This window comes from Acanthochromis polyacanthus, chromosome 14, assembly GCF_021347895.1.
Source record: "Acanthochromis polyacanthus isolate Apoly-LR-REF ecotype Palm Island chromosome 14, KAUST_Apoly_ChrSc, whole genome shotgun sequence".
Classification (NCBI taxonomy): Eukaryota; Metazoa; Chordata; class Actinopteri; family Pomacentridae; genus Acanthochromis; species Acanthochromis polyacanthus.
Window position 1 is genome coordinate 9270078 of NC_067126.1, and position 26698 is coordinate 9296775.

Sequence of the window (26698 nt, forward strand, 5' to 3'; positions counted from 1 at the left end):
ATTTCAATTAACAGAGCACTGCTTTCACTTTCATGTTGTGCTTAATTTCTACAAATGTGCAAATATTTACATCAAAAATAGACTTAAAATGGTCATCGCCTACATTCAGAGCATCTCCTAAGTCAAAATATAAATATAGCTGCTTTCAAAAATGCCTCACTTGCTGAACATCTGCTTATCAATAGACTGTACAATTTACCAGTGTTCCCCAAACACCTCATATGCAGATTACTGTAGATATTAGATACTGTGCACAGAGAAGCCTCTAGACTCCACTTGGTTACTGCAGTTCAGCAGCCCTGACAGATGTTAGACCAAAAATTATTTTGAATAAAGTGAAATGAGGTGTCCAAATGTCAGATTTGACATTAAAATCAAGTAATTGTGTTGTATGAGCAGAGTGTTTTAAACTTCAGAAGCCACTGAAGAGTTCAAGATGAATTCAAAAACCATTACACCCCTAGTTTTTACTGTGTCACGAGTGTGAACTTAACTGTTGACAGAAACACCTTTAAAAATGAGTGATTAAAGCTGCTGTCCGGAGTTTGAATCGCAGCGTCTCCCAGAACACTGTTGGTCCCACCCTCCCTCTGATTTCGCCCCTTTATTTGTGCACGCGCGCAGTACATGAGAGAAGTGCCCGGAGTGCTGCAGCATCTCGCCTGTTTTGCTGTTTTCCCCTCTTCTACATTTAGTACATTTAGTAAATAATAAAGGAATTACGTTAGAATGCTGTATTGAGTCTAACTTGTCCTAATACCAAAATAACATGAATCTGCTAGGACGAACGAGTAAAGTTTCAATATGTGATTACACTCGTGTATCCCTCTCAATGACGTTGTTTATCAAACTTAGTGCATTTACGCGTGTATATGTGTTACATTGTTTATTTATTTCTATCTAGAGTTCAGAATTGCATGACTCCTCTGACGAAGAGTATGTCCCAGACGCCCCAACATCTTCCTCCAGAGGTCGTGCATCTAAACGAAGCCGTCAGGCGGGCTATGGAGGCCGTGGTCGGGGAGCGACGCGAGCACCCCGAGCCAAAAAACGTCCTGCAGTCTCTTGGCCTGACAAGCCGTGGGATTGGTAACTTTTCTGGAAGTTGCTGAGCCCTGATGCTCTCTCCTCCACAAGCAAAACAAATGTGCGCGCGGTTGCGTAGTGCGTAGCTCGCCCACCTCTGCATGGGCTTGCTTGCTGTGCGCGTAACCGTTGATTGACAGCATGACAAAGCTGAAGCTCGAACTTGATTGGTCGGCAGCAACCGGCGCTTTTTGGAATAACATGGGGGTCTATGAGAGGAAGGCGGAGCTCAGGAATAAATTTTCATATCGCGTTATTCTAACTTTATATTATAGTATCGAACTAGACTAACACATTTAAGCTTTGTTAAAAAATGATACATAAATTGAAAACAAACGGAAACTCCGGACAGCAGCTTTAATTAGCCATAACCTTCTATGCTTCTTCATTAGTAACAATACTCTCCTAAATGTCATAATATGTGAATATACTTGACATTTTTCAATGTCCTATTGTATTGAAACAACTTATTTTCAGGACTAATTGGAAATTCTGACACTCTACATTAACAAGTCCAGATGACAGAGCTTGAGAGTTAACTTGAACCTTCATCCTTTTTATCGAGTGTTCACTTGAAGTAAATGCTTTGAATTGATCATGGTAGTCGAGCTGCTTTTCAGATATTCTGTCATATTGATGTTTGTCGTCTGCCCGGCCTCTGGCTCGATGACAATTATTAGTGGAAACAGGAAGGAACCACTAAGAGCACCTCTCATTTATGTGCCCCGAGTGTCAGCGTTTGCCCTGAGGTGTCTTTATTGTGTGCAGACAGGAAGAGTCCAGTGTGTGTTTGTAGCAGTGTGCAGAAAGCTGCACAGAGACTAGTGGGCATTTGGAGCTTTAAAGTGTGTAGAAACGGGGGCGGCTTGTTTCTAAGAGCGCTGTGTTTGAGCTGATAAGGGAACATTCAGCCTCCACATCTCCGTCCAGACCCAAGGTCAATAAGGTCGGCAAGTTAAAACAAACTGCAGCTTCACCTCAGACCAGACAGCTCGGGTTTCCTCTAAACACAAAGCATGCCGTGCACTTAATGCACACATACATTTAAGTGCAGACACGCACACTTAGAGCTGCCAGACGTGTTGAGTCTGGCCTGTCCTCGTCTTCCTCGCCGACCCTCCCCCGTGAGTGTGCGTCTGGCCGGTCATTACGAGTGTGAGGAGGTCTTTAGACTCTTTGTGTGCATCCAGATAGAACCATAAAACGCTGTCTGGCTTAAACAACCCTCCTGTCTCTTTTCTTTTCTTTGCAGAAGAAATACAGAGCAGCGAAAGAAGCGTATGAAAGTCTGCTGCAGACGGAAAATCTTCCTGCACAGGTGAAGGCGACCACACTGCAACAACTAGGTGAGTCTCTCCTGCTCAAATAAGCTGATGCCCTCGTCTTATCAACAGATTGCTCCAGATAAAGTGTACTTTTTGGTGTTCTGTATCATGCTTTATTTAATTTGTCAGCGATCATACATATTACATATGTTCTGTTTTGGTTTCAGTTGCAGTTTACTGTTCTGTTGCTTTATTTTTTCTGCTCTTTTCTACTTGTTTTCAAAGAGTAGATTTGCGCATGTGTGTGCAGCCACAGAGCGTTGTTTTTGTTTTCTCTGGTTCCCTTCCCCCACCTGTGGTTTAGACGTGCATCTAAATCTCAAATTCAAAGTTATTTTGTTAAGTCTGAGGACACAGGAAGCACAGCTTTGCTTGGCTTTGTAGAACGACTGTGGAGGAGTTCAGAGTGTGCAGTTAGACACATTTCTAGCTGAGGAGTTCATGCAGCGAAGAAGAAGCTTAACTTGCTTCCTAGCGGTCTGATTGTGTACTTAATGTGGATTCGAGGCAATTTAATGCAAAAAAATCAAATCAGAGAATCAGTTTTATTCACAGTGTTTGTCTAAAGATATATGGAATATTCAGGTTGAATTTAAAAGCAGTTATTATAAAATACACTCCAGCAGCTATAGAAGTCAAACAGATTGTTCCTGCTTTGCTAATAACCAGTCAGCTACAAATCTGTAAGTTATACTCATCTGCTACATCTCTATGTTCTCAGGTCACCCTATTTGTTTCTGTATTTCTAGAGGGAGTTCAAAGGATGCTAACTGCAGTCAGTGGTTGAAGAAATATTTATATATTTTACTGAAATAAATAAACCAGTGCAGCAATATGAAAATACTCCATGGCAACTAAAGGTCCTGCATGGAAACAGTACACATGTATCAGCAGCAAAATGCAGCTAAAGTCCAGGTTTGATCCCTCTAGCTGATGTTTAATTATATGTGCCATCATTAGATTATTAATATTGAAGCATCGTTGTGTCAGCAGCATGTTACTGTTGTAGCTGCTGTAGTTTGAACTGCTTTATATCCATGTTTATCTACAGGGAGAGCAAATCTGATCATTAATGGGAGTCAAAAGAAGACAAAAATAACTTCTGATAAAGATATCTGCTGTCAGGTTTTCTCTACTTTTTATTTTTCTGGAAATGCTGGATATTAAACTGAAATTAACTATGTTTTGGTGGAGCTGTTAACAGCACATATCTGAAATATGAGACTTCATACACTGCTGGTTGTACGAAGCCAGAAAGATTTGAAATGTGGTTAAATCTTTGACTAAGTGTTTTTAAATGATCTACTGTGTCAAATCTTCATTTTAAAAGTAACTAAAGCTGTTAGATAAAAGCAGCAAGGTAGAAAGTCAGACATTTTTCCTTGAAATGTGGTGGCATGAAAGCATTAAATAAAATGAAGTGAAAATACTGATGAAGTACAAGTACCGCAAAACTCTTGAGAAATTTTCACCACAGATTACATCGACGCACAGCGACAGATAAGACCACGTAAAGTGCTAAAAAAAAAAAAGGAGCAGAGAAATGCTGAAGATGACTTAAATCGACTGTGAATTGTAGTCATGACAGGTCAGATGACCCAGTGTTTTATCTTTTAATTTCTAAAGATTCTATAAAATATGAAATTGATGAAAACAAAACTTACACAAACTTCATGTGGTAAAAGAATACAATATATATATATATATATATATATATATATATATATATATTTAGACTTCAGAAAAGGCTTATAATTTCCTGAAACACAATAAATATTTGAATCTGTGTTGATTTTGGTCCACATCCTTCTTGAAAGTATCATTATGTGACACCTGTTGCTAAAGAACTACAGGAATCAGATACTTGGATTCTTGATTAGAAGATTACGGTGCGTCTGATTGGCCAGGAGACAATTCATAATTCTATATCAAATAAATGGAAACGTTCATTTGTCTGGTTTGCCACTTCTGCAAGTAGACAACTGTGAACACTGCAAGTGAATAAAATAATGACGTATATTTCCATTAGGCTCATAAATGTCATACATTATCCCAACACCATGGTTCTAAAATTGCCAGGTTCCAGACAGTCTCTGCTCCACAATTATGAAAAGACATGTTTACTGCCTGGTTTTATAGTGACATACTAGTAAAAATAACAGTTTCATAATACAAGATTTTTTTTCCTTTCTATAAATATACACTATCTGCAAGTGTTATGTTGGAAATGGTGAGAGATTTGGACAGCAGAGACTGTTAGGACAGAAATAAGGATGATAATAGCATGGATGGCTAGCTCCTATAATGAGCAAGATAAGAGTTGAACAGTGACAGGGCTTAAAGTTTTCTGGCGCATGGAAGTGTACCATTTAAAAAATTTCATCCATCTCCATCCTGAAGGCTCCAAGCATGTGCGTCATTTTGCATTCAGTTGCTCCTCTTTAATCAATCAAACTCCAAATCCTACGTTAAAAAATATACACCTTCTGTCCAGGCATGCGACTTTCTGATAGAACTTTTATCCAATTATAGTTTTCTAACTGCGAGTGCGCATCGACTGCTGGGCACACGATATGCTCTTGGTTCGGCATCGTCAGTGCTGCTGAGCCGCTGATAAGAAATAACAGTATCCCACAAACAAAATCCAAATTTGCAAAATTTGTTGGTGTTTTTTGTAATTATGTTTAAAGGGAATTACTGGAAACACATTGATATACCGGGCTTTGCAAAAGTTCTGTTACACTCGGTTTCATGATCTTTAGAGATGTTTACATGTCAGAGTGAAAAATTCCATTAAATAAACTGAAAGTTCTACCTTATAGGCAGGTGTCCTTAATACAAATTTTTTTTCTCCGGTGAAGTTGTATCAAGATGGAAGTCAAAAGAGTTGAGATATCTGCTCTCCTTTGTGCTGAACATCAGCCGGATGACCGTCCACAGAGTCGCGGAGAGGCTAAAGAATGGTGAAGATCTTTCAGGTCTTCACCATTCTTGATAGATCACTGAAAGATCTTCACCATTCTTGAGCCTCTCCGCGACTCTGTGGACGGTCATTCGGCTGATGTTCAGCTGCTTGGCTCTGTCAGACTTGTTGTGGCCAGCATGAAGGAGAGCAGTTATCTCAACTCTTTTGACTTCCATCTTGATACAACTTCACCGGAGAACAAATTTGTATTAATGACACCTCCCTATAAGGTAGAACTTTCAGTTTGTTTAATGGAATTTTTCACTCCGACATGTAAACGTCTCTAAAGATCATGAAACCGTGTAACAGAACTTTTGCAAAGCCCGGTATATTGCATATTATTTATTTTATTTCTGCTTGGACTGTATACCCATTCCACGTGTCCCAGCCCTGTGGCTGCCTGGTCTCTCCAGAGCGCACGGAGCTCCAATCTGTGAGTGGTGCGGTGAAGAATCGAGCAGCTGATCACTGGTCAGTAGCGTTGGAGCTTGTGTTTAGCCCAAAGACGCAGATACTAAAGTTTGCTCAGGCTTTGTGTGACAGAGGAGAGAGGATGTGTCTCTGCTGATTAACAAAGAGAGCTGCCGCTGCTGCAATCCCTGAGCCGCGGTGTGTTGACTCGCCCCATTGGCGTAAGTGCGTGCCATGGAGAACTGCAGGAATACACGCCTCAGTGGCGATGCGCGTGCACCCCCCCACAGTCCCCATAGTTTTGCCACAAAATAAAAACAAACGGGCTTAGGTATTGAATTAAAAAAAGTAACAAAAACAGAAGTTGTTGATTTTGTTTGATTTCTTAATCTTTAAACATTTTCTATGTGTTTTACAACGGCAAAAGGAAAAAAGGAAACAGCTATTTAGTTTGCTGGATTTTATTTTGAAAGGAAAAAAATCAAAGATCAAGCCATACGGATTTGTCCCATTATTCTACTCAGAACATCTGTTTAGTTAAATATGCACAAACTGAATGTAGCTTAGGTGATATGAACCTTTTTTATTTGAGGACATATAGGATGTTTGTAATAATGAGTTAAATAGCTCTCAGCAGATTTTGTGACCTTATGCATCCGAATGATGTCTAGCCACAAACAAAAAATCTCCAATCTTAAGCAAATATTATTAGTAAGAACAGAATGAACGTATGGGTTGTGTGAAATTAATAATGGATAGATAGTTAAATAAGAATGTTCTTAGCCTGCTTTTCACCATTCTTTCTTCCCAAAATATAGATAAAAATAGAAACATTTAAATTGAAAGCCAACTGAACAAATTATACAGTGAATACATTTTTTTTCCCTTACCAAAAACAAACAAAATGTGTGTCAGTTCAAATTGAAAATCAAATGATTGAAACTAATCACACAGATTATTGAGGTGTATCAAATGAGCAGTTACTAACATGCGTATGTGTGGTTATGTGCTACAGAGGGCTTCTTAATCACATCTGTGTGAGAAATGGGCTGACTCCAGAGGAAAAGGCCAGAGTAGAAGTTCTTCAGCATGAGCAGTCCATTGCCACCAGGACCCAGATAAACCAGATCAGGAAGGCCCGAATTTCTTTGCTAGTTAGAGAGTTTGAGAGAGTCAGCATCATGATCAACTTATTCAGAGGTATCTTATATTGTGAGGCAATAACTAAAATTGCATTTAAGAGTTATTACCTGCTTAAATACAAAGTTGGTATAGCAAGTGACATATGACAGTTTATTCTCTTGTAGTGTTCCAGACAATATTAAACAAGTTAAATCTGTTGTCTGTGTTTTGCAGTTTATTTCAACAAACAACATTTTGAACATGTTAAAAAGAAAATGTTCAGAAAATTCACAAAGTAAAAAAGAAAAAAGAAATGACTTTTTCAAACAGTATTCTCCAAGCACTTAATATTCTCTTGAGACTGACACTTGTGATAATGTTGTAAGTAAAAATTGTGCCTTATGAAGGAAACCAGCTTAGTTTTGTAGCAGTTTTGTTGTGGTTGGTGTTGTTTTGAGTTCTTGTTAAATCTACTGAAGAGATAAAAATTATTAAGTTATTAGTAATACATGTACTTGATTTTCTTGATTTTTTTTCCCCTTTACACTAAAATAAATCTTTGCAATTATAGTGATGTGGTATTGAAACATCAACACAAAAAACATCAGACTTGGGGCACTTTCTAAAATGCCTTAAATTTTGGCCAAGTAAGGTTTTACATTTGAGCAACAATAAAATAGTGGGATCATAATGGGCATTATTTCCACCAGATGACCTCATATTTGCTCTGAATTAATAGAATCTCATATATATTGTGTTTTAGTGAGTTTTAAAACACATTTAAATACGTTTATTGACACTATAAATTGGATCTTAGAAGTTCAGGCTCAGGATTTTTTCTCACTTTAAGCCCTGCAGTGAATTTAGCGAAAAATGTCTGCATTGATGGAACGTACCATCATCTCTATGCTATGCTAAACTATGCTAATGTCGCTTGGTTGTTGGCGTCACCTCCAATATTTCAATGTTTGGCCTTCTAAAAGAAATGTTTGGGGTCTTTTGGCTTTTTAATTTCGTTTTTCAAGTATCTGCGTTACTGACTGATTGGGTAGTTAGCGAAGTTGGCTAGGTAGCTTATTCAGGCTTGTTGATTGCTTCATGAACAGCATAGGTGATCAATTTGGGTTTCCCTGTTGAACAGAAATCTATGCATTTTCCTGTTATTTGTGACCATTTGACAAACTAAAATGTCTATTATGCTCCAGTCAAGGGTTAGGGTAATTTATTGGGGCTTTTTTGTCTTGTTTGGCTACAACCCCTTAGGTGGTCAGAATTTTTTTTTTTTCAGGAAAACCCAGGCATGATAATTGGAAACATCAAGTGTTAAATGCCTGTCTTTGCAAAATGAGAGGAAAGAACGCTGATATGTTTTCTGTTTTAACTTACAGATGGTACTTGTAAACTTTCCAACCATGCTGACCCATTTTAGCTGTGGTTTAAAAAATGATTTTGTAAAATACAATAAAACAAAAAAGCTCTTCTGACCCCTATTTCATCACCTAAATGTGTAGGTTCATAGCTATACATTTATTTGCAATGCTTTGGTGCTAGACTAGATGAATTTTTGCAGTTTAGACAGTGTGCAGGGGTCTGTTTGAATCTTTTGGAAATAAAATAGAGTAAAAAAAATGCCTTGATTCAGTGCAGAGTTGACTTGGCCCCACTACATTTGCAATACACTGGTTGAACCCTGACAGATAATGTTTCAGAAAAAGCTTTAACTTTAAAATGAACCTTTATTTATTTATTAGATGATAATTTCCTCCACTGGTTGCTCTCGACTTACAGTCAGCTTTTGCACTTGAAACAAACGGGGAAAAAAAGGATGTTTGCTTTGGTGATGAATTATTAATTAGGGTTTATCCTCCCTTCAAGGTTGCACCTCTTGACAGTAGCTGCAGGGATGTTAGATTAACACTTCTTTGTGCGTTTTTCTCTGCAATCAGACAGACTTCCATTTTCTCCTCCTCTACACAGCAGACAGAACCCCCCCCCCACCGGCTCACCCAGTTGTAAAAAAACATTCCCAGTCTATCCGGCTGGGGTTGTCATGGTGACCTGCGGAGCTTGCCACAGGTGTATAGGAGAGTAAACCAGGGAGGTCCATGATTGCTCGTCTTCCTGAGAGACAGCGTATTTGTTGGAAATTACCCATTACTGCTTGGCGTGCGTCTGGGTGTGTGTGGAAGCGGTTTGGAAAGCAGGGAGGAGTTGTTTGTAAAGGCTGCTTCATATGAAACCTTTTGAAGTGTGTGAAGAATGCCACCTCCTCCTCTCTGTCTGCCTCTCTGGTTGAAGCCCCTGTGGAAGGACAAGCCATTTGTTTTGTTTCACTCCATTTGCACATCAGACAGCGATTTTCCCCTTTTTCATTGCACATTTAGTCTTCAGATTCAGGTACACCGTCACGGCTGTAATTCTTCCGCTGCTTGTGCTTGCTACCTTTGGGTTGTTGGTTGTTTTGAAGACTAATCGGTGATCTGTTGCAGGCTGGATGCATCACACGGTGGAGCAGCTGGGGGATAAAGGCACCAAGGACAGCTATGCCATCCAGTGTCTGCAGAAGTCTCTAGAAGCAGACCCCAACTCTGGCCAGTCCTGGTATTTTCTTGGCAGGTAAGACAAACAAAGGTGTTGAACTTGTCAGTTTCTGGGATGTTTTCAGATGGGACTGTTTGTTTGACCTAGAAGGTATCAGCCACATAATAACCTACATGTGGTTGGTTGGATGTATATTCTCTATTGGCAAATGAAGGCCCAGGTTTGACAGTTTCTCCTATCAGTGCTTTGGTTGGCCTCAACAACCCTCCACTAAGACACATGAAAAAAAAAAGGAAAAATCACAATTTTTATGCATTATTTCCATAGTTATCTGCACACATTTCATTTTCGCTCAGTTTGACAGTCTCAAATGTGTATTTCCATCATTTATGATCAGTTGAAAGAGGGATTTTTTTTTTTCCAAGGCTGAAACTAACACACATTATCAGTAACTGCATTTGTTGATATTTTACATGTAATATGTAACATGAGAAAACACACGTTGTGAATTAGAGCCACATGAACAAGAAAAGCACTCAGAGTGCAGTGCTCCACCAAGGCTGCTCAGTCTTTTTATCATTTCTCACAGATGAAGACTTTAACAAAAAAAATGGCCTTGTGCTGAGCACAGGTGTGTGTTATGCATGTGTACGTTGTGTATGAATACAGAATTGTGTGACCTAAGTATGTAGCGACCGGTGGGAATTGATGGGACTTGGAAACACCCCCACAATTTAATCAGTGTTCCTTGTATCATTTCTGATGGCTAAGTCCCAAAAAGTCTCCAATGTCAATCTGTAGTAGGATCGTGATCGTTAGCTGCCGTAGTGTTCACATGTTGTCATAGTTACAGTGCTGCTATCTCGCAGTAATACAGAAATCTGTAACAAATCCGTGGATCCAGACTATAAGCTGCATCACTGCCAAAATCTAATCACTTGGTCCTTGTGTCATTTCTGACCTATCCTGAAAATTTCATCCAAATCTGTTTCTAAGTAATGTTGTGAACAGACAAACAGAAGAACAAACGTACGGCAATCGTCACATAACTCTGCTGTGTTCCTTGGAAAAGTAATAAAATTGAGATAGGATTGAAACATGTTTAATTAAAGAGAACTTTCCAATATTTATTTTTTGGTATTGATTGACCATTACCCATGACAAGTCACCAGTCAGATAGCGATAGAGCTGTGGAATGAATGTAGATATAGAAATGCATTTGTTTAAGAAGCAAAGTAGCACATTTTGAAATTTAGTTATTTTATTTGGAATTAATCTTAAAGATTTAAAGACCAGTAATTGAAAAAAAAATACTAAATATTGAATCCGATAACTGACAATCCCTATATTATAGCTGGAGAATGCAATTTAATCCAGATGTTTTCTTTGTTGTATTTGTTGAAAAGTTTGTAATTGTTGACAGAATTAAAAATAAAGAATGCGCCCTGATGGTTAAAAACAAATAAAGAATGCCTTATCTTGGGCAGTTACAAGTCTTTGCATTTGGTCCACATGGTTCACTACCTAGTGATTTCCACACGGTTAGCTAAATGTGTCGCTGGATAAGATAAGACCAGCACCCACATTTTGCATTTCAGTTAAACCTGCATCATCTTGCAGAGCTAAACCTCCATCACATCCATTTGTATTTCTGCATATCTCAGTGCTTTTTGTGGCCTCTGTCCTCTTCCAGGTGTCTGTGTTTTTATTCTTCGCCTGTCTGCACAGTTATACCCTGTAATCATCTTACATTAGCCTCCGTTGGCTGTGAATGGGAAGTTTTGCTAATGTTGTGTTGCATCCTATTTGTGTTTTTGTAGACATGAGGTAGCTTTAATGCACTACCAACGTTCTGTGTTAAGGATTAGCCTTCCTGCAATAATTGCTTGGTGCACATTTAAGTGTTACTGGGGGAGACGAGAGAGGGTGAATGTTTTTTCAGTTGTGTGTTTTCAAACCCAGTTTGGTCTCGCTGGTTTCTGTGATCCTGCATTCTTTAGCTTTTAAAGCTCCACAACAAGTGTCCATCTATCTAAGGCCAAAAATGGACAGATGTTGATCCCAAATGTCATTTTTATCTGCAAAATCTGACAACATTAGCAAGGATGCTCAATGCTAGTACTGGTCAGAGCTATAGCAGCCGTTCTGCTGGTAACATTACAGCTGCACCCTCCAGTTAGCTTGCTGTTTGTAGATTTGTCTAATAGGGTGTAGCAGGGCTGGCCCCAGATTATAACTTTTTCTAGCAGCTTATGTGAAGCTAAACGTCTTTCCTTGTGTTTTAACTTGTGACCGTTACAGTCCGAAACACCTCTGCAGTGATTAGAGTGAGGCAAAAACAGATACTGTTGTCAAGCGGAACAAACCATAGCCTATATTTCCTTTGTTTTGGACCAGTGAACACACCACACAGCATTTGAGTAGTTGTTACAATGAAGCTTGAACGTGTTGAGACCCTTTATAGCTGTCCATTTCTGTCGGCTATGTTTTGGTAGATTTACTACTTCTCTGCGCTAGTATCACTCACAACCTACAACACTGGACCTATATCACACACAGGTCAGCCACAAGTTCCTTAAAGTCAAGGCTTAGCCAGCAACAGGTGTGTTGTTGAAGGGTGGATAAACAAATACTCGAGTCGATTGTTTGATCGATGATCAGTGAGCAGCCCTAAATGCTTCAGTTGTGCATGTGGTCAGGGGTGTGTAAAGTACATTTAAAAAGCCTTTAACTGTCCCTGTTTTGTGTAGCTATCGCAACTATTGCAGATTAATGTTTGCACAATAAGTAACTTGAATTTGGTGTCAGCGGGCTGAGGCAGAAACTCCTGTATCTGCACGCAAAAACTAAAGAACAGAAATGGTTTGAAACAGTAGGAATGAATTTCAGTGCATTGTTTAACTTGTCAGTAGTTGTTTTATTATCTTTTTTTCTCACTTTCTTTGTCCTTTTGTTTGTTTCCTCTCCTCCAGGTGCTACTCCAGTATTGGGAAGGTGCAGGATGCCTTCATCTCTTACCGTCAGTCCATCGATAAGTCGGAGGCCAGTGCTGACACCTGGTGCTCCATAGGGTGAGAGCACAACACGGTCTATATTATTATTATACTGTACATACAGAGCACACAGAAGTCAACCTATTTCTTTCTTTCTTTGTGGTTGTTGCACTGAAAACCAAAATATAAACACTGTTTATATATATATATATATATATATATATATATATATATATATATGAAAAATGTAAAAATCCTGGAATCAATATGTACAAGACTTTGACATCTGTCTAGAGGTGATATCAATGGCTGACGACATATTATAGATATTTTCCTCTGCAATTTTTCCAGTTTCCGTTCTCATCTCCTCTCTGGTCTGTGTAAACACAGTCTGCAGTTCAGCTCAAAAGTGACTGTTAGTTGCTGCTGATCCATACTTGACTTCTCAGTTGTGCTGACAAATAAAATATGCTTTATTTTGTCCTAATTTTATTGAATGAAACTTGCAACTGATTCTCTCATGGCTTCGCAGTTGTGCAGAGGACTGCAGATTTTTTAGTTTAGTTTATTTTTTTAACAGATTTTGGAGCAAATGGTTTATTTTTGCTAAAGTTTTAAATGAGACCTGAAGGGATAAAGTGATTTTGATTTGGAAAATCATGATTCTCGGTTTATATTTGGTTAAGTTTTCGGATATCACAGCACGTCAAAGCAAGAAAGTGAACAAATTCAACAGTCCTTTCTGGTTTTTATAGTTTCTGACTGATAGATCGTAGGGCTGGACCCGAATATCCGAATATTCGTTCGCTACGGCACTATCCGGATATTAATTTGGTATCCGAATATTCGGACGTTACCGGGCGGAAAGAATATGCCGCGTTACTGTCTTCCCTCCGCCTTCGGCCCACATCGGCACTTATCGGCTCATCTCATCATGTGATCACATAAACATATACACATATGTCTATAACATATACACATATGTGTATGTGATCACTCCCTCCTCCCCCCAGACGAAAATATTCGGAGCTCGTCTCTTCCCTTCGCCTTCGGCCCACATCGGCTCATCCCGCCGTGTTCTTCGGCTCGTTTCGGCTCCTCCATTCGTGTTTGTAAACACCACCTGAATGGCCGGGTGGCTGCCGACTCTGACGTCACGCTTCACTTAGTTGCATAAACACAAGACAAGATGCTGAAGACCTCTGCTGTTTGTGAATTCTTCAGTTTAACTCAAGACAAAACGAAGGCAACGAAGGTCAGTTTACACTGGGTTCAATCTGTCATCAGGATATGGTGTCCAGAACTGTCTAAAAATGAGAAAGGATCTCTGCCACAAGCCGCCGCCGTCGCCACTACCGCACCTCCGCCGCCACGCCTGGGCCTCCAATAGAAACCACTATTCGGGCCAGCCCTAATAGATAGATGGATAGAGAGATAGATAGATTAAACCTGTATTTATCCCGCAGCGGGGAAATTTACAGTGTACAGCAGCAACATTTTGAATAAAAAAAGAGCGCAGCACACAGTGCATATATATATATTTTTTTTTTCAGAAGAAGAAAAATGGTCTAATTTTGACTTTTTTATGTCTTTCAAACCTGCTGATGGGTTTTGAGGTTCAGATGTTCATTGATGTCATGTTTGAGGGAGAAATAGTGGGTGTATGGTTGATCTGTTCAGGTGTGGTTTGTGCTCAGGGCCTCAGTAGCTTCAAAATGCCTCACGGAGATGCAGCAGCTGCAGTGCGACAGAGGACCTGGGGAGAACAGCAGGAGAGTCGATCTATAGTTAGAAGTATGAAGAGCAGGTTATGTCCCTTGAGAGTGGGTGAGATCGCTAACGCTCAGGAAGATGAGGGCCTAAATCCTGGATGTTCTCTGTTTGCTCTGCCTGCAGGGTGCTCTACCAGCAGCAGAACCAGCCTATGGATGCACTGCAGGCCTACATCTGCGCCGTTCAACTGGACCACAGCCACGCCGCCGCCTGGATGGACCTGGGAACCCTCTACGAATCCTGCGGCCAGCCGCACGACGCTATCAAGTGCTACATCAACGCTACGCGCAGCAAGGCCTGCCTCAACACCGCTGCACTCACACAACGCATCAAACTGCTGCAGGTGGGGCTTTTAGATGACGCACCGGCCAGCGTCCGCTGTTAGATGTTGTGCAGTATTTTTGGTGTGCGTGCATTTAAGTGCTGTGTTTATTGCCAAGCATTGCCAAAGCAATCAGCTTTTTTTAAAATGCAGATTGTGCTTTTGTCATTTTGATTTCAGACCACAGAGATATGAATAACAATTCATATTGGTGTGTTTTTTCTCTCACTTAATTGTAAAGCATACCTTCATGGCATTGAACATTTCTGTTGTGTTTCCGCTTACCTACAAGTAAGCTGTAGTGCCTTTTTATTGTTAAACCCAAGTTAAGCACTAAAGTTTGTTTCTTACACAATTTCTCCTAGGCTCAGTTGTGTAACCTACAGCCAGGTAGTCTGCAGAATAAGAGTAAAATGCTTCCTAGTATTGAGGAGGCGTGGAGCCTACCCATTCCTGCTGAGCTCACGTCCAGGCAGGGGGCCTTGAACACTGCACAGGCACAGCAGGTGAGATCCAGCTCATACAAGAGACGCCAGCCTCTTGGAAACTACTTGAACCACAAATTTATGAGGACTATTTACGCCGAGGCCTCGCTCCGATGCTTTTAGATGTTTTTTTTTCCAAGTCACGTGATATTGATGTTTCCAAAATATGGTGTGCATCTGCGACCAGTTGAAAGATAAAACTTGATGCAGTCTGAAGGAATTGGAGCGAGGCCCACATTGCAATAATCTAATTGCCCTCCATGGTGCCTCTCTAGTCAAATGGCGAGTGTTAGAATTATTAAGCAATGCTACGACGAACTCATTATGTCCCACAACTCTTATCCTTTCTGCAAAGACGCACAAATCTTGTGCGGTCATTGCAACGTACTTGGCAAGCTGCAAGGCTGAAAATGCATGCTTAATGGATGCACTATATTAAGAAGTATGGATGCATGTATTTGACACTCGTTTGTCTTAATTTTACATCCTTAAAAGTGTTTTTTTAACTTGTCACAGCCGTAAATCTAAGCTGTGCAATTTTGGTCTAAATGCGGTTCACCACCCCCATCATTACATCAGTTTAAGTCCTCTTGCTTTCCTCCTATAATTACTTTTTGTGTATTATTGAAATGTTTAGCCGACATCATTCGTTTTTGGCTTCAAATAGCTTCCATTTCCATCCAGCTTCATCTACACAGTCACCAAACACAAATGTTGAGCTCATTTTGATTTGCTCCAGTATTGAAATTGGATGTGTGATTGATTAAATGCAACAAAATCCTGTCTCTAACTATTAGTAGCTGTGTTTCCATGAGATATTAGTGTGCACATTTTGAAATATTGCATAGGATCCGGCAAGAAAAGAGAAACTGCACCTCGCAAGAATGTTTTTTATGATCGCTTACGGTGGTTTTTGACTTTTTTGGAAAGAGTTGATGCCTCATTGAGGATGGAAACACCTTTTTTAGACAAATTCTGTTAGCTAACGTTACTTATATTGTCTCCTGAAAGTGCAAAATATGACCAATACCAGCTGTAATGAAAGTGTATTTTTACAATTCTCCCAACTGGACAGAATTTCTGAAGATTTCTTGACATTTTTCTCTTACAGACTGACAAAGTTTTGTTTGTTTCTTCTTCTCTGAGGGCTTTTAGAGCTCTGAAATGAACAGGTTTTGTCTATAGTGCTTAGTTTATTCGCTCCAATTCAAGTAAATTTTAAAACACTTCAAAAGTTTGCTTCAAATTCCTTGGACAGTTTTATGGAAACATGGCTACTGATGCTGCAGAGTATAAGGAAACAGACTATGCATGTTCTGTCCACTAATGCAGCCAAATGTTGCATTAGTTCACATCTTAATCACAGTGTGAATATTCAGATTATGGCCTTGATCAGCATCCGCTAATCAGATTAAGGTGTCAACATAATCCTTATTTTAAGCAGAGTACTGTCATACATGCATTGTTTAAATGCTCAAATTGCTGTGCATGTAAATGTGTGCTATCAGGTGTTTGTCCTTCAGTGTTATTGTGCGGAAAAGTTTGGATTTATAGCCGTCCGTCATTTGGAACATCACATTAGGGCTGATTTTGAAGTTGAAAAGAAGCGTTGCTGGTATTGTTAGTGAAGTGTGTCCTCACTAGCTGTGTGTCTGTGCCGGGTTTCCAGGCCTGTAAGGGGGAGGGAGGCCAGTCTGCCAGCAATCACACAGACCCACCGGCCAGTCCTGCCAAGAGGAAACGCACTGCCAGCCCAGCAAAGGTACAGTGAAGGACACAGGCATCGCTACATCTGATGGGTGGAAGTTAAAAATGTGAGCCACTGTACACTTTTTGCTTTTTCTCTCATTTACAGGGCGCAGCAGACTCATGCCCCAACCAACAGCAAATCCCCAGCTGGTATCTAACACCACAGAAGCTTCAGGTGGGAAAACTTCTTTGTGTTATCAATTTATGCACAGAAACTTGTCACTGCAGCAATAAAACACTTAGGAAATTGTCTCATGTAGTGCATTACCAGCTTTCAGTAATACCAAAGAGAAAAGCATGTAGCCTCATGAAACCTCCCGGAAAAGGCTTTGGAATGTATTTCCACTGTAAGAGTGTCAGCAGAGGATTTCATTAGGTAATATTAAACCATTCTGGCTATTTGCATTTTTACTCACTGTGGGCTTGTTTTTCACTGCAGTATAAAGTCCTGCACCTCTATGGAAACAGAACAACCATGACTAAAAGTAGAGAGAACTCAGAAGTGTTTATGGTGCCAGATGACAGTTAGAATGCCATAAATATAACAAGGAAAAAGAAACAAAAACAATGTTAAAGAGGTTTTCTGTTTATATTTCTATGACCTCCTCAAATTCCATGTTTTTTTACTTCCATTCTCAAAAAATATTTCGCCATGCTGATTGAATCTTCCAACATTTTCCTCTTCTGCTCATCATTTTTTAACCATGCTGCCTGAATGAAGTGTCTGAAATATTGTGGTTTTGATGAAATATCACACTTTAAAGCATAGATTTGGTTAATTTACCTCTTGAACCGTCATAAGATACGTTCACAGACCGTGAGACATTTAAATATGGGTCTAGTTTTCATTTTCCCTATCACTGTCCAGCTGATCACTGAGAAAAAGATGTCCACTCGTCCTACATGTCTCATTCATTTATATATGTAGAATGGAGCATTTTTTGAGCCATTTCACAAAGGAAAATTTCTCGAAACATAATAAATGCATCAGGCCATATTTAAGTCCACCATATTTGGATGAAAACAACAAAAATGTTTTTTAATTACAAGTGCATCGTATGTTTAACTTGGATCACTTGTGAACTAGTTCTTCTTTATTTTTTTGTTGCAGAATCTGCTTTTTCCCTGGCACATACTGTGGTTTTGATGAAATATCTAATTTTTGAGCTTACATTTGCTTAATTTAACTTAAACCGTCACATATGAGACATTCAAAGACCACAGTAGAATTGAATATTGGGCTATTATTTTAGTTTTTGTAGTTTTCTGCCATTGTCCAGTTAATCACAGACAAAAAATGTTCACGTGTCCTACATGTCTGATTCATTCGTATACACACGTGGACAAAATTGTTGGTACCCCTCAGTTAAAGAAGGAAAAACCCACAATTCTCACTGAAATCACTTGAAACTCACAAAAGTAACAATAAATAAAAATTTATTGAAAATTAAATAATCAAAAACAGCCATTACTTTTGAATTGTTGATTAACATAATTATTTAAAAAAACAAACTAATGAAACAGGCCTGGACAAAAATGATGGTACCTCTATAAAAGATTGAAAACTATTTGACCAGAGTGACATGATTAACTCAGGTGTGTCATTTAATTGACGTCACAGGTGTTTCCAAACTCATAATCAGTCAGTCTGCCTATTTAAAGGGAGACAAGCAGTCACCCTGCTGTTTGGTGAAAAGGTGTGTACCACACTGAACATGGACAACAGAAAGCGAAGGAGAGAATTGTCCCAGGACATCCAAAAAAAAATTATAGACAAACATCTTAAAGGTAAAGGCTATAAGACCGTCTCTAAACAGCTTGAAGTTCCTGTGACAACAGTGGCTCATATTATTCAGAAGTTCAAGACCCACGGGACAGTAGCCAACCTCCCTGGACGTGGCCGCAAGAGGAAAATTGATGACAAATTGAAGAGACGGATCGTTGGAATTGTATCCAAAGAGCCCAGAGCAACCTCCAAAGAAATTAAAGGTGAACTCCAAGGCCAAGGTACATCAGTGTCAGATCGCACCATTCGTCGTCGTTTGAGCCAAAGTGGACTTCATGGGAGACGACCAAGGAGGACACCACTGCTGAAAAAAACTCATAAAAAAGCCAGACTGGAATTTGCAAAAATGCATGTTGACAAGCCACAAAGCTTCTGGGAGAATGTCCTTTGGACAGATGAGACCAAACTGGAGCTTTTTGGTAAGGCACATCAACTCTATGTTCATAGACTCAAAAACCAAGCATACGAAGAAAAGAACACTGTCCCTACGGTGAAACATGGAGGAGGCTCAGTAATGTTTTGGGGCTGCTTTGCTGCATCTGGCACAGGGTGTCTTGAAAGTGTGCAAGGTACGATGAAATCTGAAGACTATCAAGGCATTCTGGAGAGAAATGTGCTGCCTAGTGTCAGAAAGCTTGGTCTCAGTCGCAGGTCATGGGTCTTCCAACAGGACAACGATCCAAAGCACACAGCCAAAAACACCCAAGAATGGCTGAGAGAAAAGCGTTGGACTATTCTAAAGTGGCCTTCTATGAGCCCAGATCTGAATCCCATTGAACATATGTGGAAGGAGCTGAAACATGCCATTTGGAGAAGACACCCATCAAACCTGAGACAACTGGAGCTGTTTGCTCATGAGGAGTGGGCCAAAATACCTGTTGACAGCTGCAGAACGCTCATTGACAAATACAGAAATCGTTTAATTGCAGTGATTGCCTCAAAAGGTTGTGCAACAAAATATTAAGTTATGGGTACCATCATTTTTGTCCAGCCCTATTTCATTAGTTTGTTTTTTTAAATAATTATGTTAATCAACAATTCAAAAGTGATGGCTGATTTTGATTATTTAATTTTCAATAAATTTTTATTTATTGTTACTTTTGTGAGTTTCAAGTGATTTCAGTGAGAATTGTGGGTTTTTCCTTCTTTAACTGAGGGGTACCAACAATTTTGTCCACGTGTGTATGTAGGGTGTAACGTTTTTTGAGGGAAATTGTCCTGAATGTAAACATAATAAATACATCTGGGGTCATTTATGTTATTTAGATGGAAACAACTGGAGTCTTGTGCAAACACTATTTTCTGAATGTTTTTAAAATTACAAATACATTTTATGTTTAACTTGACAGCACTTGGATCACTTGCGGACCAACCGAGCAAACCTCAAGCCCCCTCAGTTGCAGATGCTGGAGCAGCTGGAGAACCAGTTTTCTCTCATGCAACAACATCAGCAGCAGGTAAACATGTACAGGACTCTGCTGGTTTTATTAATAGGTGCTAATGTATAAACATAACACAAATCATTCCCGCTCACTGTGATGACTCTAATACCTCACCTGTGGCTGACAGAAAGCTCTCAGTACTCTCATCTGTGTCATTTTTTCCGTTTTTGTACTGCCGGTGCAGTCAGTGCACTACTTGTACGTGTTGCACTGCTGATTACAGGATAATTCTTCATTTCTCTGTATATTTTTACTATACTACACTGCTCAAAACATGAGAGGGGCACTTCATTCTTATGACATTTTGTTCATAAATTCCAGTGTATGTCGATGATTGGACAGTGGAAAACAAATCATTAACCCACTGAGAGGGGGATTCACAATCACTTACACTCCCTAACTGGACAGATCCTTATTCCAGAAGTTTAGTTGAATTGATGGTATATTTTGATGATTAAGTGTTTCCTTATATTTTTTATTTGTGCATTTGACGTTATTTGATGCATTTTCCTTTTTTCAGTTTTTTTTTTTTTTTTACTCAAAAGTATATTAAACACTGTATTGTGTATGTTGTACTGTAGCACAGAAAAACTGTAAATCCCAGCTGGAAAATCCACCAGATTCTGTTAAAAACAAATACAAATTAAAGAAAAAATAAATTATGAAAAAGAAAATGATGCAGCAGTTTAAAACAAGAAAAATCAACTGAATCACTGAGAATTTAAAAATAATGAGTGAATTCATTGGATTTATGAAAGAGGTGATCTGAAACAGAAACGTTTTGCTATGAAATCTGTCTACATATGGAACAAATTTACAAATCGTTTGTGTTGAGTTCAACTTTATGGACCTATGAGAGGGCTAAAACAATAATGGATGCATGGATGAACCTTTAAGTTTTGTATAAACTGTTCCACTATGTAGGACTATTATTATTTTGTTTCCCCTTACTTAGCTGTTTTTTCTTATTTATTTGTATTGTGGTGGAGATGACTACTCTTTCTTCATGCTGTTCTATTCGTTATTGATCATTGTGTTTTAATCTGTACCTCTGTGTGTGTCAGATGAGGCAGCAGGCAGCAGCGGGTGGCCAGCCGCGACCCAGCCTCCCCAACGGTCCTTTGGCTGAGTCCTCTCCCCACCATGCCGGCCTCCCCCGCACCACCCCCCTCAACCACACAGCCATCCGGCCCCCGTGTGTCACCCAGCCCACGGCCAACGGATCCTGCTCTTCGAGTCCCTCGGCGGGGCTGCAGGGACACCTGGACAAGAATCACACCCTGGGACTGGGAGGTGGCGGTGCGAGCAACGGAAACGTGCCTTACCCGCAGCAGAACTCTCTACCTCACAACTGCACAGCCGCCAGTCACCCCAGCACCAGCAGCACTACCAGTAGTCCCAGCCATGCAGACGAGACATGGAGGAGCCAACAACGCAACACTACCACTCAGGTACGAAGCATATGTCAGCATCTCCTTTATTTGTTTTTATTGTGTGTCCTTGTAGTGTCTTAATGAAAGTCTTCCACGTTTTTAGCTCAAAACACTACAAAGATGGTTCATTTTCCCGTGACTGTATACGTCCTGGTTGTAGTCCTCTTCTAAATTGACTGTTTGGGTATTTCAAGCTTTAAGTCGCCGCCTCCTTCAGGAGAAAGACTCTCTGATCGACAGCACAGAGCAAAACAGTTCTTCTGATTTTGTCTCTGAGTGATTACCCTACATGTAAATATCTCTGAATTCATAGCACATCTATTGTTACATGTATTGGAACTAAAAGTTTGGCTGTAATAAAATGCAGTTTATGTGAGCACAGAGAGCAGGAGAGAAGCTAACATGTAAACACCGGCTGAGTTTAAGTTGCACAGAAGCACCCACCCGCTGCTTGTTTTTGGTTTCAAACTGTTATTCAGGTTTCTCTGAATGTCATTCTGTGTTACAGTTACAGAACTTTAACCTGTAATCATAAGATCAACGCTAATTTTAGCCACATTAGCTGCAAACTGCTCTAACACTAAAGATTTTTCTGTGGTTGTGGTGACATTACCGTCAAAAACTAAAAATAATTCACTGGGTATCCAGTGTCTCAGATGCTGGGAGTGCATGAAGACTCTTTTGTTCACTCTTGCAGGAAAAACGAAATGTGAGCTTTTAGACACTTTTTAAAGGACTGTGAGGCAGCGAGCAGTGAGGAAGCAAGATTTTACAAAGTTTGAGCTGGATGTCTATTGGTTCATGGTGATACATACTTTATTCATCCCGCTGGGGAAATTCAAGGTGTCAAGTATTGTTATATATGTTGCTGCATTTTGGAAAAATGAGAAAAAATAATCTACAAAATAACGTGCAAATTGTCTTGGTACAAGAAATAAAGTGCAAAATGTTGTTGGTATTTTACAATCAGGGAGAGCTTTACAAAAACTAAATGCAGTATGGCAATAAAATAATATTTTGCAAGTAGAAGAGCGTAATAATAATAATACTAGAAAGAAGGAAGTAGAAATTGGGTCAAGTTCGTCTGCGCTCTGAGGTTTTCTAGTGGTGGAGGAGTTTGAGGAACGGCAGAAGTAAACGTGCTCATATTTTCACAGCTCTTTTCTAAGGCTTGTAAATTTATAACAACCACAAATGCATTTTTTTCACCATATGGCACCTTTAAAAATATTGGTTCCTGGATGTTTTTAAACTGAAGTTTAGCATGGTCCTGAAGAATAATTCGATGTGTCCTCGTCTCCATCCAGGGGCTTCAAAAAGGTCCAGGTTCACATTCGGCAGGTCCTAATGGAGAACCCCCTTTCTCCTCGTCCTCCTCCTCCCCTCAGACCTCGTTCTCCTCCTCTGGCATTCTGAATCAGGTCGGACATTCCTCTGGGCCCTGCACTGCCTCTTCCTCAGCCTCCTCTCTGTCCCCCACCTCCCCCCAGACCACGCCCAACCACTTGTCCTCGCCTCCCCACTCCGCTACTACCTCAGGGGTCCACACCAAAGACACCACGCCTTCAGGGGGCAACACCGGCAGCAGTGGTCCAGCTGCCACTTTGCCATCAGGTCCGGAGGCCGCCATCAGGCATTCCGGCGGGACGCCCCACAGTCCTGGCACCGCCCCCGCGCAGGGATTGACTAATCACGTCCAGCCGCGGGTGACGGACAGCTCCACCAGCCTGTCTCAGCCTGGCTCTCCTGCCCCCGGCGTGCTCAGTTCAGACAATCCTCAGCTCTCAGCCTTGCTAAAGGGAAAAGCCAATACTACCAGTAACGACGACAACAATAACTACAGCAACCACGGAGGGTCTTCCTCAGAGAAAGTCAACAACGTCCACCCGGGTCTCCACGGTGCCGCCAAGCCAGCTTCAGAGCACTCAGTGGCGTCGTCGCCGCTCTCCGCCACCGCCACACCCTCCCCACGCTCGGCAGACCCTCACGCCACCAACAGCCTCTCCTGCCTTAACAGCCCGTCCAACTCCAACAGCCAGGGGCCCGTCACGCTCAACGGGAAGGGGCCTGAGGACTCCCAGAGCCCGCTGAAGGTGGAGCCTTCTGGGGCAGCTCACAAACACACTGTCCCTGCTGGTCTGGCGCCCTGGTCCTCGGTTTCTATCTACCCCAGCTCCAGCGAAGTGCTCAAAGCATGCAGGTAAGAAGTCAGTCCAGCTGTTAGTGTATATTAGCGCTGGAAAGTATGCAAAAAACAACCATATTGAAATCTCCTGAGTCCTGATCTGAGTGGGGATGATAACTTCAATATAAAACGGTTATGTGATTATTATTTGTTGCAGTTCCCACCAAATAAGCACATTCTTCCATATGCAGAGAATGCGATTTGTAGCACCACATGCTTCATTAACATTGTAAAGAATCAAAAATATTTCCTTGATCTTTGGAGGAAAAGTGCTTATCTTTATCAAGAGATCAGGCTCCAGCAATTTGGATATTTTGCCCTTTTGCAGTTTCAGTGATATTTAGATTATTTGGTCAGCCCTATTTTACATGGTCTTTAAAACTGTGCTTTGTGTTTGCTTGTATGAACATTCCAGTGTTAAGGTCATTACTTTGATATAGTTCTTTACAATAGAAACACACTGATTTTCAAAAACAGTCAGTTCACTGACTAGTGAATGATGTTTAATGCCCATACAAATATCTAATGTGTGGTTTGTTGTTGGATAAAGACGTAGCAAGAGTTCTAACTTGTACGTAATTGTATGCAGTGTTCTTACTGACTTATTAAACCTCCAAAAAACGGATCCCAAAATGTTTTATAACCACTAGAACCGCCCCCAGTTTCCTTGTCAACAAGTAGTCCTTAATTCAAACCATTAAACGCCATTAGTTCATTATTAATTTAACTACCTACGCCTACATTTTGGAGTATCAGGAAATTATCTGAGTTCCAGGCTTAAGAGAAAATGTTAAAAGTAATGTTACTAGCCCTGTGCTAATTCAAATAGAAAACCACAGCTAATAATGCCCATTTACAAGATTTAAAACCCTATTTTTTCACATTCCTGGTTGCATCTTTCACCCTCTGATATCCTCCCATGCTTTTGATTTCCTGAAATTATTACCTGCAAGCCATAAATCACTGTTCCTGGCAGTGTGTTTCTTCTTTTGTTTTAAATTTTTGAGCTCGGTTGACTAAAGGTTCCCTGAGCAATTAATATTGGATTGACAGTTTGAGGAGAGCTCTATCATCTACTGCTTGTTGTAAATGTCATGGGACGGTTAACAGCTCACAGCTCATAACTGTTGATTGATCAGAAACTGTGCGAAATTTAGCGAAATGTGTATAAAGCTCCTCACACACGCTCATAGTGAGTAAAAAAGAGCTAACACCCCGGCAGACACATTGCTATGTGTGAATTGATGTGTTGATTTTTTGGCACAGTCTGAAAATGTCATGACTCTTTGAACCCGTGTTGTGCATTCATGGCTGCATTGGTCTGGTTTGGTTGAGAACAGCCACTTTGTGTCATTGAGAACAAGCTGCCCAAAAATAAGTATATACCGCTCAAGAAATGGCTTCAAACCACTGCAGGCACATACGTTCAATTAAAATCTAATGTCGGCAATAATCCAGTCCGTTTTAAAGAACCTCCACACTGTTAACACCTTGCTTCACCTGATAACAAACTGCTGCAAAATGTAGCAGCATTTTTGCAAGAATATTCTCACCATTCTGTTTTTAAACATCGAGTTCCAAAACAAACGCCTTTTCCCAGTTCGTAGCAAAGTTAGGTTTGTTTTTTAAACACCTGTGCAGGTTGTTTTGCTCAGGTCCTCTGGCACTGATGTGAACTGCACCTTTCTTGCGGCAAACGTTACTGTCATCTCTGTGATCTACCTTTGTGTGTGCAGCTGTAGAGGCCATGTGGCTGCTGGTGTTTGACTTCCACCTCCACAACCATTTTGAAATGTGTATGCAGCGATATTCGAACAATTTGCAAACGTTGTAGACGTTTTGTGCACTCAGAGGCACCCAAGTGCACCATTCTGATCACTGTTTTGCTGAGTGCAAGCTACCTCTCACAGTTTATTATGAAGATTTCAGCTGAAGGTGCAGTGTGCTCCTTTTTACTCTTTGCCATATAGTATAATCCAGTTAAATCACACAGTTTTGCAATGCATATGTTTAACAGTGGCAGGGCTTCCTCAGTGGTGCAGGTCTCTCTGTTAATCTCTGGGTTTCCTCCCCAGGTACATATAATCATTCAGTTTGAACTGAGGAAAATCTGACATTGCAACATGTTATTTCACTCTTTTCAATGTAATTTTTGGTCTGGCAGCTGTCTGAGTGAAGACTTGAAGCTTCTCTGCACACAGCTGACGAGCTCATATCTACTGATGCATGTGAGGCGTTTAGGGAACTTCAGTACATTATAGCTTTGAAAACCACATGCACAGCGGTCACACTGTACCGCCACAAATAAATTCTCAAGCTGTGAGAAACACTGGCATGTAAAAAAAAAACAGCCATTATTATGCATTTATTGCAAAAAATGCGACCAGAGTTTTTCTTTTCTGTCAGAAGGGCTGACATTATTACTTTAAAAGTTAAAAATGCAAGAAACCCGTCCTGTGCTGCAACGGGTTTGCAGCTGGCAGAGCAGTCCCAGTGAGGAGTCAGAAATTCTAATAAAATTTAGCACTGCTTTTATAGAGCCATTTAACAACATTGAAGATGAGTTAAACTTTGATCCCTTACCCAGGAAATGTACATGTTACAGCAGCTGGATACAGGAAGAAGCTCAAGAATTACAAAAGTACAACAGGGCTAAAAATAAAGATATAGTAGTAATAATGTAAAGGTCTCACAGAGACAGTATACCAGACATGATTAATCTACATATGGATGTGTACATTATGACGGAGTGAAATTTACATATGGATAAGTTTAGTTATGATATGGTAAGTTTATGTATGGATATGTACTCACATTTCATGATGAATTTACATATAATTTACATACTGTTGCCGGGAACTACCAATGTGTGTGGGAGCTGATGAAAAAGATGAAATTAAGATGTGCAGTAAAAACTTTTGAGTGTGTTTAAATTATGTGCTGGTAGGGCTGGGTATCAATCTAAAAGTTTCGATACTGGTACCAATTTCGATACCTTCACTTCGATACCGGTTCCTAAACGATACTTTTTTCGATACCAGTTTTACAATATATACTCTAACAGAATGAAAATTGCATTA

The 26698-nt window shown here is 40.2% G+C and overlaps 1 protein-coding gene across 3 annotated transcripts in view; it reads left to right on the forward strand.

Moving 5' to 3' along the window:
* Positions 1–26698, forward strand: part of kdm6a (lysine (K)-specific demethylase 6A) — a 76068-nt gene that overhangs the window by 36593 nt on the left and 12777 nt on the right. For 2 of the 3 annotated variants that reach the window (XM_022201506.2, XM_051959020.1), the window contains 10 exons: positions 2339–2432; positions 9399–9525; positions 12423–12521; positions 14340–14559; positions 14904–15044; positions 16693–16785; positions 16879–16947; positions 19908–20015; positions 21065–21451; positions 22741–23633. In XM_022201506.2, coding sequence (XP_022057198.1) covers positions 2339–2432; positions 9399–9525; positions 12423–12521; positions 14340–14559; positions 14904–15044; positions 16693–16785; positions 16879–16947; positions 19908–20015; positions 21065–21451; positions 22741–23633 — 2231 coding nt within the window. The remainder of the gene's footprint in view (positions 1–2338; positions 2433–9398; positions 9526–12422; positions 12522–14339; positions 14560–14903; positions 15045–16692; positions 16786–16878; positions 16948–19907; positions 20016–21064; positions 21452–22740; positions 23634–26698) is intronic. The other variant, XM_022201507.2, reaches the window with a different exon arrangement.